This window comes from Cryptotermes secundus, unplaced genomic scaffold (assembly GCF_002891405.2).
Source record: "Cryptotermes secundus unplaced genomic scaffold, Csec_1.0 scaffold262, whole genome shotgun sequence".
NCBI classification, from domain to species: Eukaryota; Metazoa; Arthropoda; class Insecta; order Blattodea; family Kalotermitidae; genus Cryptotermes; species Cryptotermes secundus.
Window position 1 is genome coordinate 330494 of NW_019739214.1, and position 19318 is coordinate 349811.

General features: G+C 42.0%; 1 protein-coding gene and 1 long non-coding RNA gene across 3 annotated transcripts in view; one reads left to right on the top strand and one right to left on the bottom strand.

Annotated features, from left to right (window-relative positions):
* The window catches only part of LOC117282885, a 58014-nt gene extending 57355 nt beyond the window's left edge, over positions 1-659 (bottom strand). The window contains exon 1 of the long non-coding RNA XR_004513798.1: positions 493-659. This is a non-coding gene — a long non-coding RNA (uncharacterized LOC117282885). The remainder of the gene's footprint in view (positions 1-492) is intronic.
* LOC111871683 (dual specificity tyrosine-phosphorylation-regulated kinase 4) overlaps positions 1-19318 on the top strand; it is a 559052-nt gene that overhangs the window by 58156 nt on the left and 481578 nt on the right. Inside the window, exon 1 of one of the 2 annotated variants that reach the window (XM_033754351.1) lies at positions 2619-2648. The exons of the other annotated variant lie outside the window; for it this stretch is intronic. Within the exon in view, the coding sequence (XP_033610242.1) occupies positions 2634-2648 (15 nt within the window). The 5' untranslated portion in view covers positions 2619-2633. Of the gene's footprint in view, positions 1-2618; positions 2649-19318 lie in introns of those variants that run through there. 2 annotated transcript variants of the gene reach the window in all.

Genomic DNA, 19318 nt, shown 5'->3' on the forward strand with positions numbered 1-19318 from the left:
TCGTGGACATCGGTTTGCATCGGACGAAGACGTGTGTGGCTGGGTAAAGATGTGGTTCCGTAGACAGCCCACAAGCTTCTTCAAGGATGGGATTGACCGTCTTATCTCCCAGCGGGATAAATGTATTAACAGTTTTGGAGATTACTTTTGAGGTAAGAAATGTTCTTTAATATGTTTTGGCTTCTGCCCCGTTTTCATTTGACTGCCCTTCCTAATATGAAGGAACTGTAGCCACTAGCAGAAGTCCATTCATTCATCAATGGCTCTAGAGCCCTTTGTTGGGCCCTGGTTTCTTCAGTTTCGTAATCTTTTTTACACGGACGGTAGGACTCCTTGGACGAGTGATCAGCCCATTGCAAGGCCTCCACCTACACAATATTTGGAGCTGCAACCCCACATTCGCTTACTGTAGACAGATGAATATGGATCATTGGCGAAATGAGAAGTGGCAGCAGAAGACTGAAATATTTGAAGAAAAACCTGTCTCAGTACCTCTTTGTCCATATCAAAACCCCACATGAAACATCTTGGGACCGAACCTGGCGACTAACAGTCTGGGCTGCAATGCGGCTTTCCGTCGGTATCAGCCGTCCTAGTTCTTGCATGCTTTCTGCACGAAGCACATCAAATGGTTTTACAAAGGGAAACTGGAAGTCCATCCATCTCTAGAACAATAAAACACAGTAGCGTTGCAGCTGAGAAATACGTGAGATCCAAACTGAAACACACTTCTTCATTCTAGCATTTCCTTCTATTGCATGGTTTTGAAACTTAGCCACTGATATTAAGGGAACATAGCCTGAAGGTATCTGAGAACAGGATGCTGAAAATATTTGTACTGCAGAGAGACAGAGTAAGAGAATAATGGAGAAAAGTGCATAATGAGGAGCTTCATAACTTGTACTCTTCGTCAAATAGAATGATCAAGTCAAGGAGGATGAACGGAAAGGGCAAGTAGCACGCAGAGGGGAGAACAGGGATGTGTATGCTGTCCTGGTGCGAACGCCAGAAGGAAAGAGGCCATTATAGAGACTTAGACTTGTGTGGGAAAATAATATTAAAATGCTTCTTAGAGAAATTGGATGGGATGACATCGACTGGATACACTTGTCTCAGAATAGGGACCTGTGGAAGGATCTTGTGAGTACGGTAATGAACCTTTTTCCATAATATCTTGGGAAATTCTTGAGTAGCTGAGCGACTGTTTGCTTCTATCAAGAAGGAAGCAGTTCCACGTAGCTAGCTAGTTGGTTAGTTTTCTTCCCATTCGCATTCATGAGTTAAATTTTGTGCCGATTTTGTTTATCTACTGTCAAACTTTCGCCAACGAAACAGTAGACACTCTTATGCAATTATTATAATATTTTTTCGTGGGATATTTAGCGGAAATTTATTTATCGAGATTATGTAGCATAGGATGACAGGATAACTGACGAATGATTAATTAGAAAGGATTCTGAAGCAAGTCGTAGTCTAATCGAGCCAGTATTCCAGAATTTTCCGGGATGGACTGAGAAAAACCACTAAAAATCTTAGAATAACCGGTGTCTCGGCCAAAATTCGATCCGAACCAACAAAAATGAAAGACTAAAGCGTTGTCTCTAGGCCGAACTGTCCGGTATAATTAATATAATTAATAGTCACTGTTATGGGCATGGCGATACGAATCACATTCAGTATCTCCTGTTGTTGGGCATTTAAAAATGAAAATAAAAGGGACGCCCTGTTCTGAACACGACAAACGTTCTGGAAACTACTGCTGTAGGATTTCAGCAACAAGGAAAATTGCGGATTTGGTACACTTGTAACACGTAACAAATAGGCTGAAAGTGCCAGAGTGTGACTTGGGAAAATAACAGGATTGTACTGTCAGTACGTGCAAAGAGTGAGGTAGGTAGGAGTTTGCGCATACGTAAGCGACATGAAAGCACCACAGGATTTGCAGTCCTGCACCCTTCTAGGCCTCCAGCTACCTACACATCAGGTCTAACGTTTCTAATAAGATTATTGCCAATGTCACAGATATTTCCCCTTGGCTATTATTGGCTTCTGTACTTCCGGCAACTTATGAAGCTCTTGAAAGTCAGTTAAATCAAACAACCACGTTTTCTTTTCGTAGGAATTGTTACCCTGTAAAGACTCTGAAGTAAGATATATAATTGGGGATACCTTATATGGCAGCATCCTATGCCATGGTCACGCTATTAAGAAAAACACACACGTGGAGACTTGCAGATTGTACAAAACAAAACAGACTTTGAAACAGTGCATATTATTATCGCGCCAGAACAAAAGCACGTGACCAGTGCGCAACCACTGGATTCTCTTTCAAGTGCATGTAAGCCTCTCAGAATTGTGTGTGATCTGCATATACTTTCAAGTGCAGCTGTTCAAACGACGTGCAGGAACTTTGGCTGAGGAATTATTCTGTACTCGAGTGCAACTGATTAATTAATTTTCGACAAGGTTGTTTGCAAGTAATTGACATCAATTTCCGCGTCTGCCCGTAAGGGTCAATTAGTCCTTGTTCATCCATCTCTGCTTAATCTTGTGCTTCGACTGAGAAGTTTTGCCGGAGGTTGCAAGGGTGTGAGAGTTCTCAAGTTTCTCGTGGCGTATCATCTATCTCGAAGATGGTGCTCGTACAGGTAAGCTCTGCTGATACTAAGTATAATTCTGAGTAAACGGAGGAGGCTGGGAAAGGGACACATTTTCTCTGGAAAATGGCTACGCTTCTTTGAGAGACCTGTGTAGGTATACAAACCAGAATATTTCAACAAGTTGACCAATGTTTCCCAAACGGTGTGCCTAGGAACCACGGGGTTCCGCAAGGAAATTCATCAAAATATAACTAACTAAATTCACGAAGCTGAGATCTTCTTGAGAAGCTGCCAGTCGCTCAGCTACTTAAGAATTTTCCAACATTATGGAACTCAAATATGCACTACCGTATTCACACGAGCTATCCACTGGTCCCTACCCTGCTCCATTAGAGCTAAAAAGGCAAAGCTATCCTTGTAACAGGCCCTGGAGTCCCATAGGGTTCTGAGGCGTCGAGGTTCCCACATTTTCTAGACAATCAGCCCACTTACGGTGATGAGGTTTTCAGCCTTACGTTCCGGCTGACCTTCACCCACAGAAAGATTCCTGCTAGTCATTTCTGTTAGAGGTTGAGTCGATCCCAGGACCACAATATAACACTTGTAATAAAATATATAAAAAATTCAATCCCGGAATTTGCCTGAAGGGACAGAGGAGAGATTAGACCCGGACATCTGCCAAATACAGGTCTGAAGCATTACTACAAGAGCATGCTGGGTGATAATACTGTTACATGCATTAGTGACTCGTAGACGGGGTTTCGATTGGTGACTCGGTTTACTGGATATTCACAAGTCGTAACTACAACGAGTTCTTACGCGCTCATGAAATGACATCTTCAACATTTCGTCTATTCAGCTGCCTTCTAAATTATCTTCGACTGACTGCCTCACACATAACTCTTCGACCGACCGAATTGATTAGGGGTATCCACGACTCCTAGTATAGAGAGCTAGTTCGTATCCATGGAAATTCACTCGGAACGTGATTCAATTCGCCGTTGTAACGGATGTTTCAACAAGCCTTTGTCTAGCAATGGTAATTTTTTCTTACTTTATTATTCCGGCTTTCAGGCGTCATGTCACAATACATTTTTATTGACGAATATGAGAATATAAAATATCAAGCGATAATATTTATAACATTAGTGTAAAAAGGTATGGTTCTCTCTGTGCTTAACTAACTAAACACTAGTCCATGAAGGCGTATGGAGAAGTGGATGTATAGATCCACATTTTCTTGGCCTCGGCATTAGCTGGAGGTGAGTCGTAAGCTTCACGCCCCGGCCGGCTTACCCCCGAGGAAAAAGGTCTCGGTACCCATTGGATAGGAGACTGTGTGAGCCCCAGAGCCGGTGTGGACGACGTGGAGAAGAGAAGATTCTTGACCCTAGCGGGACTCGAACTCCGGCTTCTCGGTCATCCAGCCCGTAGTCAGTCGCTATACCGAGTACTCTATCCCGGCTCCAACATTATGGTACACTATAATTTAAAAACTGTTCATCTGGACTGAGAAGGAAATTCTGAAACATCTGCGCCTGCGCGTTATGAAATGATCTTCGCATGCTCATGCTACCAAAAGGACAGCCATTTCCAGAGTCCCATTTTTCATACTCTACATCGCCTAAAACACATATATCCGTTTCGCCAAATGTGAAGAGGAAAATAGAAGAAGATGGAGGCTATACGTTCCTCCGAAACGTCGGTTAACACCACATATACACGGTGCCAAATCCCAGAAGACTGCTTTCTTCAAATAGAATTTAGTTCCAAACAATTTCTCGACTTCAGAAACTTCAACTTCGTGTTATCGGTTTCAAAACTCTTTATTGTCTTCATGCAAACTGCGAAGTAACAAATTTAGGGCAGCTAAAGTAAATATAACAATAGATCAGTTAAAGAGCTTGTAATTGGTATTGTTAATTGAATTAATTTTGTTCGAACTTAAATTATTTAACCACGAGTCCTCAATATATTTTCCTCATATATTGTAAGAAAATGAAAGATTAATAATTATAAGCTCCTGTTCATTATTTGTTCCACCTGTACAGGTATATTAAGAGATACTGACACATGGAAAGCAAACAGTAGTGTTTCTGTAAAGGTTCTCACAACTGTATTTACGAAGAATACTATCTTCTGGCATATAACGCCGTGTAGTCCGTTTAAAGTCAACTGACGTTTCGGAGTAACATATCGCCTCCATCTTCAGGATCGAATAAGCCGGGCAAGATACCAGCGTGAGAGCAGGTGGCACACGGCGTGTTATCCCAGAAGAAAGTATTCTTCAATAGATTTTCTCTTATGCCCTGCTACTCCAGACGCTCCATATATGATTCATGTCGATAACGGCCACGAATAAGATTAATGGAAGATTCTTTGCTCTTTTCCTTTCAGTTATCGATTTGCTCACGAAACCCAGTTGCATACATGGGTTGCAAGGCACGTGGTGTCTGGTTGCAGTTCCCACAGCTGCACTTAGAGAGATTACACTGTTCATGGATTTGGGTTAGCGCTATTATATTTGTGAAGAAAAGCTTGTGACTTAAACTGGAGGGCTCTCTGTTAGACGTTCTTTAATTGAGGTTTTATTTCTGGCAGTCACATGACTTTTTACATAGGTTACTCTACATAATGAAGAACATCATAACTTTCACACTTCGCCAAATACAATTAGAATGATCAACCCAAGGAGAATGAAATTTTCTCTAGAGAGTTGGTTCATAGATGGCGGTAAGGTTGTCAGCCTTACGCGTCTGCTACACTAACCCCCAGGAAGATTCCTGGTACTCATTTCTGTTAAAGGCTGAATGGACCCCAGGGCCGTAGGGCGGATGGAAGGATTAGATCAATTGAAAAATCCAATGATCTCATCGGGAATCGAACCCGCTACTTTCCGGCTTGTAGCATAGTGCCTCGACCAACTACTCTACCGCGTGCACCATTTTCCCTACATAAAATGAATTTATGAATGTCTGTAATAGCCCATAAACTTTGTATACATTCATTTCTTGGATGGATCTTACGCCGTTGTCTTCAAGTCATTTATCGGATGAATTTGGTTGATTTCGTTGTCTTATTGTCAATAGTGTGACTGTACATGATGCATGTGAAATCCAGGAAACCAGTTTCTTTTCCTGCACAGTAACTTAATTCTTGAACACACTGTCACGCGTATGGGGGTGCGTGACTTACAAGACGGGTTTTGGATTGGATGATAGGATATACTGAACCTTATGCCTCCACACTCTCGGGACTACAGGCAGTATACCTCTATCGTTATTCTACACACTTTTCAGTTAACCGTTACACACTCACTAAGGTTCTCAGTCTTCACTAGTCGTATCCTGGCAACGTATTTATCATAGTTTCACTGTCACTTCAAACCACACATTAAGTCTTTTTTGCACCGCCTAATTCATTTCTTGCCATTATTCTAGAGCTGCCAATTCCGAAGGCTCGACGCGACTCAATTCAATTCTTTTGCTCCCAAGCTCATATCCTGGTAGGTTGGCGTCCCGAAACTCAACTCTTCATTTTTCGACTACTGTTCTATGCTGCCGAACACTTCTTGTAACCACTTTGTACGGACCATGCAGAAAACACGGCCTCCATTTTTAAAGAGGCGTCTTTACTGATCCGTTACCTAGCAATGGACGTCCTTCTGTTGCACGAGTACGCTTCGTGGGAATATGTTTACCGAGTCGTTGTCTAGCAATTGGTATACACGTCATATTAGTACTCCAAAAATTATAAAAAATAATAGCAGTCATGCAAATACATAATAGACACTGAACCTCTGCATCTGCATCTGCTACTCTATAATTTCTAGAGCAGCTTTTGTAGGCAAAGGATATAGGTTTATAAACGGCCTAAAACTCTTTAAGAAACGATAAAAAGTTAATACAGAAATACCACATTCTGGAATGTGATAGATATAATCCGCATAAATTCACAGGTGTTTCGGAGGAGGTTCCTGCCTACATATTCAGGTGCGAATAATAAGCTAAAGAAGTAATCAGCAAGAAATAGAAGGCATGCTGATTGAAAGACATCGCATTCCAGAAGACAGTGCCCTTCATAGTCACTGCTGTGAGAATCTCCAGTCTAATACCGATAAAGAAGCTTACGTTAGTCAGATAAGCGCCCCTTCCTTTCGCGGAAGGAAACCTAAAATGGAATACAGAACCAAATGTGATGTTTCAGTGTAATTACGTGTTTCTAGTGAAATGTAGGGAGCTTGCGCTCACCGCTATGGCTGCATTAACATTTAACGAAGCAGCCCATTATCATTTGGCATCAAGTGAGACAACTGACGTCACTGCCAGTGAACAATTGTTATTCTAGATCTTCAAGCTTAATTAAACTTTAAGTCAAGGAACACTGTTGCCAGCAATTATTGATGTAAAGACAAGTTGTAACAACATCACAATTTATTAAGTCTCCTTGTTCTAGTCTCTCGGACTGTGTGTATACTGACAGTATTCTCAACGCTACAGATCATAGGTAGGCGCAGTTACAGTGTGTTTTGGAGTTCAGCTTGCAGGTATATCACAGCGTTCCTTCACTGAGCTTTGTAACAGACATACTCAACCTGCTATTCAGTTTTCATCAATGCTTTGACGACTCTACAAAAAATTACAAATCCAGTATCACACAGACACATCAAAATTTAATATAAAAAGAAGGTAAAAATTTCTCTGTGATTACCTAATTAAGCACTACGCTATCAAGGCGTATGGGGGAATGGATGTATAGGTCCACATTTTCTTGACCCTGGCACTATTTGGAGGTGAGTGGTTAGCTTCACACCGCGGCCTCTTTAGCCCTGCGGAAAGGGCCCCCGGTACCCATGGGATAGGAGGCTGGGTGGGCCCTAGAGCCCATCTGGACTACGTGGAGAAGAGAAAATTCTTAACCCTGCCGGAACTCGAACTCCAACCCCTCGGTCGTCCAGCCCGTAGCCAGTTGTTATACCGACTGCGCTATCCCGGCACCCACAGTATGTAATAAGAATATATAAATCTTGTGTGGAGGAGGGATAGGACACCTCCATCACAGCTCTCCAAGTCGTAGAAGGAGATAAGAAAGTAACCCAGTGCCTGGGCGGCGCCATAGCTCAAGCGGTTAGTCGTTGGCTTCCCACCGCGGAGGCCCGGGTTCGATCCCGGGGGTCTAGTCAAGTGGGATTTGTGGTGGACAAAGTGGCGCTGGGGCGGGTTTTCTCCGAGGACTTCGGTTTCCCCTGCCAGTCTTCGTTCCACCAAAAATTCTCCATCATCATAATCACCCGGGGCAGGTACAATAGGCCAATCAGTGACCGTCGTGCCGAGTGGACCCAGTTGTACCATACTAAGTGAATTTAAAGAGACATAGAACCTGGGGATGTAACTGGGCAACCCTGTCACTTGTGGGCATAAATACAGAGATGTGCTCTTCCAGGTTGGAGGCTAGACGCAAGGCTGACGCTTTGCTCCGTAAAAAAATATTGTTGCAAAATCCAAAGGAGTGGAAACCGGATGGTCTAATGAAGATATCGTATGAGGCAGAATATTCTAAGGAAGGCTGTGGCTCATAAAGGCCTGAATACATAATTCAGCAAAATAATAATGAGTGACTGTTATTTAATCTACACAATTCTTCAATTTTTTTGCTAAGCATAGGGTCTGTCCTCTGCAATGTCAGTCGCCCCATTATTTCTCTTATTCAGACCTCTCCTTCTTCAAGGTGAATTACATTGGATATTCCCTTCAGGTGCGACACGTGATACGCGATTGTTCCATTTGTTTCTTGATTTATTAACTCATTCTCCCATAACCTTGTACCATATAGACATCTGATGCCTTGGCTTCTAACTTGTTCCAGGATATTTTTTCCATCTTTCTGCTTAATTCATTTTTCCGCCGGGCTTACCCCCTCTCCTTCTCTATCACTCTGTCAGCGTGCCTACACAAACGGCATGAAATTCTTCAATATAACATCCTGAGGAAGATCAAATGGGGGGACTTAGGCAACAAGCTGCAAGGACTACAAGAATTTTATCTGTCTACAATTTGCGACCTTCCCAGTTTGTATTTCTTAACACACATTATTAATTTTATTTGACTTTTAATGACGCTATCAGGATAATATATCTATCTACGCTGAAAACCTTAGAGCAGCAGAAGCCTTTCTCCGCCATCACTGCACCCACCTTCCACTGCGGAACAATTCCCTAACAGCACCCTCATCCTGTTTTACCAAATGACCAATTGTCTCCGTTCCTCGTATCCAGAAAGAGAAGCTTCAGAACGATTTCTCTTAACCGTACAACTGTCAGTGGGAAATGTCGCTCGAGACTGGGTACACCAAATTGGAGGCAGTCTATAACCACCATATCCTAAGTAGAGACGGAGATATCACTCGGAGAATCGTCACATAACAACAGCTGCACCAATGGAGTAAACGCGACACAGATTATTGTCTCTGGTAAGCAGGAACCAGAGACCACATAGTCACAGCCTTCTGGAAACGTTCTTCCATAATACCCCACGAATTACTAAGCCCCCTCCCATTGTTGAAGAAACTTATACTCAACGGCTATTCCACCCTTGACACCAACAGCAACAGTTCGCCAGCTAGCAAAGGCCGCCATCTTTAAGACGTACCTAGCAACGAACGGCACACACCAGACTACAGAGCATGTTCCGCATGAGGCTGCAATACCGGATGTACACAAAGATGCATTACAGGCTATGGGCAGGGCTAATGGCTGTACAGGAAGATCCACGATATAATGTCCTACCCCGGAGACTTTCATTCATTCAATCCGTCTTTGTGTCGGATGCAGTCCATAACCATCACAGTTTAGAATTATTGGGTTTACTGTAAACTGTAATTTATCTTAGTGTTACTAAAACTATTATGGTAGAAAATTTATTTATAAATCTATTTATACATCCATCCTTCCATCCCAACTCCTTATTTATTTTATTTCTCTCCTGCGTGGCATCGTTTTTAGTTAAGAGAAGATACATCCAGGTCGCTTTGTTGTTAGGCAGTCGCTAGAGCCGACAGAGTTCCGCAAAGCCAAATAAATAAACAGCCGATCCTGTAAGGGTGATCGTCAGGCTGCATTGGAATTCGCTATTGTCAAAGTGAAGGTATTTATCCTCTGGGATCGACGGAAAATAACACAATTGTGTTATTCACATGTTATTGTACTAAAAAGAAGCTGAAACTATACCTGTAACAGGCCGTGTAAGCCCATAGAGTTGTGAGAGGTCGAGGCTTCCATATTTTCTAAACAAAAGACTCACAGATGGCGGTGAGGTTGTCAGCCTTACTCACCGGCCGCCTTTTATCCGCAGGAAGACCCCTGGTACTCATTTCTGTTAGATGCTGAGTCGGCCATAGTGCGGCTGGAAAGATTAGGTCAATTGAAAAATCCAATGAACTTATAGAGAATCGAACCCGCGACCTTCCGGCTTATAGAATAGTGCTTCAACCAACTACGCTACAGCGTGCCCCTCTATTGTATTTAACCATGTAATTGTAACCGCACAGTCTTTACAGAGCCGGATAATACGAGAAGGTCTGGAGTAACTACAAGAAATTATTCTTGAGAGGTCGAGAGAAACCACATAAACACAATTCAGGATAAGCAGTAACAATATGGACATTCAAACTGAGCATCTACAGATCACGTGTTTACAGTTTTACAGCTATACCAATCGCCTGTCCAAAAATAGCCTACATAAATTCATTTCAATAGTTTGTAAAGCTGAAGTACTGGTGCTGTGTTTAATAAAGATGTATGGGGGTTCTGTATGGGTGTGAAACTTGGTCTCTGACATTAAGGGAGGAATATAGACTGAGGGTGTTTGAGAACATGGTGTTGAGGAGAATATTTGGACCGAAGAGAGATGAAGTGACAGGAGGTTGGAGAAAACTGCTCAATGAGGAGCTTCATAACTTTTACTCTTCTCCAAGTATATAATTAGAATGATCAAGTCAAGGAGGATGAGGTGGGCAGGTCATGTAGCACGAATTGGGGAGACGAGGAATGCGTATAGGATATTGGTGGGAAAGCCAGAAGGAAAGAGACCACAGGGAAGACCAAGGCGTAGGTGGGTGGACAATATTAGAATGGATCTTAGAGAGATAAGATGGGATGGTATGGATTGGATAGATCTGGCTCAGGATAGGGACCAGTGGAGGGCTCTTGTGAACATGGTGATGAACCTTCGGGTTCCATAAAATGCTGGAAAATTCTTGAGTAGCTGCAGAATTGGCGGCTCCTCCAGAAGGGCTCAGCTCCATGAGTGAGTAAGTAAGTAAGTATGGGGTATAGGGGTGTATATTCACGCATTATTAATCTCATCGCTACATGGAAGTCTATAGTCAGCCTAATGTCTGTGCTACTTTCCCCCCTTGGCACTACAGCCCCAGTGGGCCTAGGCCTACCTCCATGAACTTCCGTTCACTTCGGTTTTTCTAGCTCTTACACAGACGGTAGGACTCCTTGGGCGAGTGATCAGCTCGTCGCAAGGCCTGTGCTACTACTACCGGCAATAGGCCCCCACTCCCCATTGGAAGCGTCAAAGGCTCCGAAACTGGTCCAGACTCTGTAGAAAAGAGAGAAATCACCAAATTTTCCAGCAATAGAAGGCTGAGTCGTCGTCGTCGGCCATCCAGTCCATAAAGTAGTTAGCAAGCGCTCAGCTTTTTTCAGTCACTTTTATTCCATAAATGTAGAACGAGGGACAGGTTGTGTCAATGATCGCAGTTTTTCGTCGATAAATGTGACTGGGGGTCATAGTGCGAAGCCACCTGTTGGTGGAAAATAGAACTCGTTAAGCAGGGTCTGAGTTACTGCTGCACTCTCTCGGGAATTATTCACAACTAAAACGATACAACAATCCGACTTCGTCCCAGCTGGAAGCCAAAGCAATAAACGTCTGCTTTCACCCGCTCGAACACCGAGACTGTGGGTTCGAATTCCACTCCAGGAATGGATGCTCGTCTGTGTTTGTGTTGCCCTGTGTATGTAGAGGTCCTATAACTGGCCAACCACGTCCAAGGATCCTACCCATTGTCTATAAGATTCATATTTTTCAAATTAATTCAGAAATTGGAAAAGGCCAAAGGGCCTAAATCTTCAAAGCAGAATTTGAAGGAGCAGAAGAAGTGAATAAGTGAACAAAGAAAAGAAACAACATCATAGGCCGATGAGACAACAGAACAGAGCAGAACACTATGCCGAGCTGACGTTCTCGCAATAGTGACAACGAAGATTAGTGTATTCTGGGGTGTGATACCGTGAAGTCTCGTACGTGTTCATAAATGCTTCGGGTGATAATGCTGCTTCTATTATAAGGGTAGAAGAATAAAAGCACCTTGAAAATGGAGGCAACATAGTCCTATGTAGTGTCGGTAAACATTTACCAGACTACATGGTATCACATCCCAAAACACAGTCTCATTGACATGATCAAGATTTCTCTCAAATTATCAGACTGTGAAGTATTCTTAAATGTACGATTTGAGGTTCTGACAGCAGCAACAAGATTACAGTTTTCATTGACAAGGTGCCGCGTAGTGGTGATTTGACTATTTTACGGCACTGTAAGTATCTCAGATGGTGCAGTGTCAAGCGGTAGGGTGATTCATGACTCATGAATTAGAAAACATTCAGCCTGAAGCGGTAGTGGACTAATCGAAATGTTATCCCAGAATTTGCCTAAAAAGGCTGATGAAAACCACAAGACTTAAATATAGGAATGTCGCTGACAAGATCCGAACCCAGCGCCTCTCGACTACAAATCTACAGCACTACCGCTGAAACAACCTGCTCTGATTTGTACCAATATTTTGGAAGAACGTGCTACCCCTTCTACAGCGTCTAAGAGTACGTTCCTCAGAAACGTACCAACATATCAGATTAAACGGCGTCCCATTCTAGAAAACCGTAAATGTAAAGTTATTCCAGTGCTTAACTAATTAAGCACTACGCCATGAAGACTTATGGAGGAGTGGATGTATAGATCCACATATTCTTGACCTCGGTATTAGGTGGAGATGAGTAGTAAGCTTCACGCCCCAGCCGCTTTATTCCGGGGGAAAGATGCCCCGGTCCCCATTGGATAGGAGAACGAGTGGGCCCCAGTACCAGTCTGGAAGACGCAAAGAAAAGAAAATTCTTGACACTAGCAGGAATCGAACTCAGACCGAACTCTTGATATCTATTTTTCAGCGTAAAATTTTGAAGTATATGTTGAACAGCATTGCTCTGTACGTCACCTATGAGGTTCTTATAGCTTTCTCTATAATAAATTGTCTCTTCTGTAATATAGCGTTGTGCAGACCGGTGAAACTTAACCGACGTTTCGGAAGAACATATCGCATCATCTTCAGGATCAAAAAGAAAGCCAAGCAAGACATCAGCATGAAGTTTGCTGTCTGCTTCATGCTGCTTCTTTGCCTGGCTGTAACTTCTGCCCTCAAAATGGAGGGGATATATTCCTTCACTGCTTTGTATACTTGCTGTATGTATACTGGTAAACAAGCATTTATTTTGCACGTGGTACACTGTGTGTAAAGTAGTATTTCTGTTTTTAAAATCCTGCAAGCCGGTTTCCTCACTCAGACGCTTAGCGCGTCTGGAGAGAAATCACAAGGCCGTAAACCGTACGCAAACACTGTGCAACATTTGGCTATGTGTATTAAATACTATATCCTTCATATGGCAGGCAGAAATTTATGTTTCTTGATATTAACAATTAAGAAGCAGAAGACTTGCCAACAGAGTACATGCATTTCGCTTCATGTCCTACAGAGGGAAATTTCTTATACATCAACCCGTGCCTCTACTGCCTGACTCCTTTTATTAATCAGCCGCTTACTTTACAAAAGTGCACGTAAAACGTCATTAATTATTATTATTATAATCATCTATATCTTTAATGAGCTACAAGAACTTTGTTGAATATATTTCTGTAGAAAACTTACAATAACGAAAAGAATTTCACACGATTACAGTACACAGACCTAGCAAAATGAGCAAACAGCTTAACTGGAAATGCAAACTAAAGACCAGTTACCAACCAACACTCATACAAGCGAACTAAAGTACTAACTAACTATTTGATTGGCTAATTGACTGACTAACTAACTAACTACGTGTAACTACAAGGAGAAGAGTCCTTTTCGATAAAACTGCAAAATGAAAGCCAGCTACTAACTGACGAACTAAACACAAGGCGGTGAGCCCTTTTGGAGAAAGAAATAGTTGCTCAGCCAGACAAGAAATTAACATTTTATGGAACTAAAATGTTCATTAACGTGTTCACAAAAGTTCGCCAATCGTTTCTATCTTGAGCCATATAAATCCTGCCTGCATTAAACATTCCATCTAATTCTATATGTCTATGATCCGTTTTAACAATATCCTCCCATTCACAATAATGTCTTTTTAATAATCTCTTTCTTTCATGTTTTAATACAGAACCATGTATGCACTCCTTTTCTCTTCGAAAATCTGCTTCGGCAGTTAAAATATTCCTTCGCCTGCGAAAGCAAAGAGAAATACCTAGACGAAATATAGCCTACATTTACAAATGACTGCAGGCGGGGTTCACTTTATATGGAACACGAATAGGAGGAGGCAGCACAAACCAAACGGCGATAATTAGCCATTTCTTAAAATAATCAACGAAAAAATTAATTGTTGCCAGTTCTGGTCCGGATGTACCAACTGTTGGACGATGTGGGGCGGGTGTGGATGGCCATTGTGCTGCTATAGATTCAGAGGGTCTTCGGGCTTCAAGAATGCCATCAAAGTCCACCTCAAGCTGTAGTCAAAATGGAAGCCGAACGGACTCAACCGTATCCAATCGCAGGCCCGCCGACAGGTCGGTCGCAATCAGCGCCTAGATTAATTTATTTCTGTCAATGTCTGTCGTCACAAAACTACACATAGCTTCCAATTGTATTCATTTCTCACAGCACAAACTCTGTACAGATAAGCTATCCACTATATTGTTACATAACCGAATACCTTAACAAGAGGCGTCATCCGTTGCTAGGCAATGGCACAGTAAACACATATGATATTTTCTGTGACGTCCTACCCGACGTTAAATAAAGAGAACCAATGGGACAAGCGTGTTAGTTGTGATTCGACAGTTGGAGAAATTAGTTAATTGTGAGTTGATATTTGAATCAATGAATTAGTTGTGAATTGTGATAGGGTACCTAGCCGGCAACAACGTAAGCACAAGAGAAGGAGACTCTCCACTGTTGGGAACTGTAACCGAGCAACGGCTAGTGAAGACTATAACACACTGAGACTCAGCGTTTAGTATAGTGATTTTAAGTGTGTACGTTAGTGATATTAGTACAGTTACCTGCAGTTACGAGTTAAAAGTATTCAATAAATCCATTTATCACACCAAAACCCGTGTTTTGTCAGTAGTGCGTGACAATATGTTTCGGCCTTTAGGTCATCAAGAAGTATGCACTATTGGTTGCAGTGCTCACCCCCTACATTGGCCAATGTTTACAGTTGGTATATTTTGTATGTTTTATATGTAACAATTTTCAAATTTAACATTTTTATCAAGGACGAATATGTAAGAGAGGAGGTTTTCACAGCGGTGACTATGAAGAATGCCGTCTTATGGGATGTGGCGCTGTGTTGATCTTGTGTGAACCGACGTTGCGTAGTAACGTATCCCCTCCATCTTCAGGGTAGAAAATCCGCGAGCGAGGACCTGAAGATGAAAGCAATACGTTCCTCCGAAATGTCGGTTCATGCAAGATACACACGGTGCCACATCCCAGAAGACGGAATTCTTCAAGGACGAATATGATAGCATTACACCCAAATATATAAAAGCGGCAACGCAAAATATACCCGCTGTGAAGAATGGCCAAAAAAGGATGAACAGCGCGTCCAGCGGTGAATACGCATACGTGATGATGGCCGAAACATGTAGCGGATAATTAAAGTGTAGTGTACATACAGAAGTCGTACTGGCAGAAATAAATACAACAGAACCTGACGTCACCACACAACATTTACATGCAACTTGACTACAAACTAAACCCTCACATACAGACACAGTAGCGAATGTTTATTTAATGCCTCTCTTGGCCTACTAGTCTTCTGAAAAACAAAGCATTTTACTTCTTCCGAAAGTGGTCGGTCGGACTATGATGTGATCTGCTCGGTGATTTCAGTAGGTTTGATTTCGGCAAACAGAACCGATCCGCTTCTAATATGCACACAGCTTCAGGGTGTAGGAATGGTTGTGTACTGAAAATGTATGTACGTTCACATAGTGACGACATATGAATCGAGAAGAAATGATGTTTAGACTACAAAATATAAGAGCAATTTTCATTACAAATTATCAGTAATATCGGAAATAACACGTAGAGAAAAGTTAGGAAATAAATACAGTGCAGCCTCGAATATCCGAACTAATTAAAGAGCTGGTGTTTTCGGATTATCGAATCGTTCGGTTTGCTGGATTCCAAATAAAAAATCGAATTTGTTAGCATAATTATTTATTCCGAACATTTAGAGGTACATTTTATATATAAACAACCAAAATTTATTCGGAGCCCTCTAAAGTTCCACTACCCGTCGGGCTCGCTCTAGTAGGTGGCTTGGTTACAGCTGTCATCACCCAGAGAAACAGCTCCACTAACACACAATATCACTTTTCGCAATAATTCATTTTTACTGAAAGGAAGCGAAATAGTAATTATTGTAAGTTTTAATTTTTGTAAGTGCCTAATTATTTCTGGTACTGTCGGTTATTTCGGATTAATGTGGGTTCATATTACCGACGTTCCATTGTATTCAGAAAATGAAACACACCAATTCTCCAAAATGAGAAAAAAAAATAGAAATAGGAAATACCGGAATGACTAATTTAATTAATGAACAGTCTTCGAAGTGTCCAAAATCCTTTGGTTAGGAAGCTGACGAATTTTGGTTTTTGTAGGTATGTGTAAAATAAAAATCCTTAGTGATTTGCAGTGAGAACACAGAGAACTACTTTCTTACCGAGCGAAGAAGAGTAGTTTACAAGAGAGACAATTTGTAGGGGGTCACCTGCAGGGTCCGCAATACCTTGATTTCGTAACAATGCAAACAAATTACAGAGTAGATGAATACAGGAAGGAATTTTGACACCGCTCTTGTGATGGACATTTTGTAACTCCAGTTATTCGTCTACCGAAAAATCCTGCAAATTAAACACGTTTCGTAACAAGAATAGCATCCAACGTTGTTGCGTTGTAACGAATTATTCATTGTGAAAATATATCAAGAATCCAGGAGAAATCATGAGAATTCCGTTGTTGGAAATCAATGTTAAAATTGTTTTCGGGTTTGAGAGTCTCACAGCCGTCACTGTGAGGAACGTACTCTTCTGAAATATAACTGACTACACAGTCTTGTGTTCCAGAAGATTTAAAATTACCTTCCAGACACCTCTTTACACGAAAGCAAGGAATGAAAATTTAAAAGCTCCCCGTTTTACTCGGAGAAGATATGAAGGCGCCGTAATTAAGCCGCAGACTCGGCCTGGAGGAAGGAAACTTACGTAGAGTAAGCTAAATACGCGAGGAAGGAAAATGTACACATCAATTAGGACAACGCAGTAACTAGATGTTTCAGTGGCGCGATTATAAAAACAACGAAAATCATCTCTTGGGTTTAATACCTCGCAATCTGGATGTCAATGTCTTGTAGCCCCTGGGTGCTCTTGAAATTTTAAGTGGATTTTAATTAATATATGCAGAGAACATGGAAACTTTCGTCATTAAATAAGTGATCTGTTTATTAGTTGATTACAGTTGTAAAGATTCAGAGGTGTATAATGATTGAATGGGAAGATGATGATTAGTGCTCATGTCCATTAGGCAAGGGAAAGACAGAGATGCTAAATTTGTTCACAGCAGTTTATATAATAATCATGTTCTTCTGGGACGTGATGCCGTGTAATCTGGCAGATCCTTACAGACGTTTCAGAGTAACGCACTGTCTCCGTATTTCGGATAGAAGAGTAAATAGTAATGACAAGTGTAATACTATTCCCTGAAGATGGAAGCAGTAAGTTTCGGCCACTATTGGCTGCTGCACTATTTAGCCGGATGTAATAGAGACCATCAACAGCATGATATTGCATCATTTAGTTACGTTTAACATCTTTATTTCTGGCCTATTTATCGTGTACGTTACCGCCTCCGTGGTCTAGTGGTCAGAGTTCCACCGGGTTCGACCTATTTCAAGGAAATAGGGACTCCGGTCTAGAAAACCGAGATTAACGGCCGTAGGGATCTGTTGCGCTGACCACGTGGCACTAACTTCGCCGACAAACGGCGGTCGCTCGTTCGGTATACGTGTAGTTCGCTCGCAGACTACAGGCCTAGAAGTTTGTTTGTTTGTAATAAATACACTTTAGACGCATTCAGTAAGAATTCGCCGAGAAAAAGTTTATAGAATAAAAGGTGCAGGTATTAACGAAATGTATATGGTAGACGTATTAGCATGTCTTACAAAATATTTCCATACAGATGACGAGAGTTCCAGAATGTAAGTAGCTACCATGTTGATTATTATTTATTTATGTTTGATTTAAAGACGTTGTAAGTTTTGAGATAATATCGCTTTCGAAAGACAGGACGGCAAGGGAACAGTGAACTGGAACGAATTTCGAAGGGCGCTGTCGTATCCTACCGGAATTATTATGGAGAGACTAAGGAAAATCTCGAAAACCTCTCACAATACTAAGTGCCCCAGCCGAGCTTAGACACAGGAACCTAGTACAAGGAAGTCAGAAACGTCACAGCTAGAGCCAATTTGCTCCATAAAATAATGATGTTGATATCTGTCTCTCTATGACTCTACCTTTGTTGGGCCTTGGCCGCCTTTTTAGTTTCTTAATCTTATACACATTTTGTAGGACTCCTTGGAAGAGGATCAGCCAGTTACAAGGACGCTACTTACACACAGAACAACACAAACACAGAATAAACGCAAACAACACAGACATCTATGTCTCGTGTGGGGTTCGAACCCTCGTTGCCAGTGTTCGAGCTAGCGAAGACGGTTCATTCCTTACGCCGCGCAGCCGCTGTGATCGGCAATGATGATGATAATAATGATAATAAAGGTAAAATTGTCCCTGTGCTTAACTAATTAAGCACGACGCAATGAAGGCGTATGGACGAGTGGATGTATGGATCCATATTTTTTGACCTCGGCACTAGTTGGAGGTCAGTGTTCGGCTTCAGGCCCCTGCCACTTTACACCCGGGGAAAGAGCCCCCGGTACCCATTGGATAGGAGGCCGGGTGGGCCCCAGTGCCGGTCTGGACGACTTGGAGAAGAAAAAGTTCTTGACCCTACCGGAACTCGAACTCCGAACCCTCGGTCGCCCAGCCCGTAGTCAGTCGCTATATCAACTGCGCTGTCCCGACTCCTGATAATGATGATGATATTGATAATACGAGTAATAATAACTACAATAGTACTCAAGACTGCGCCAAAGAAAGCGTTGCCCAGTCTCAAAGGACAGTACCGTTTGATGACTACCCGCAAGATGCTAATCATTGCCCATTCTTGTCAGTTTGTTACACAGCCAGCTTCGTGTGGAGTTGTCTGTGTATGATAATTGTATTGTATGTACTTGTAGAAATGGTTCTGAGTCTCTGCATAAAAAG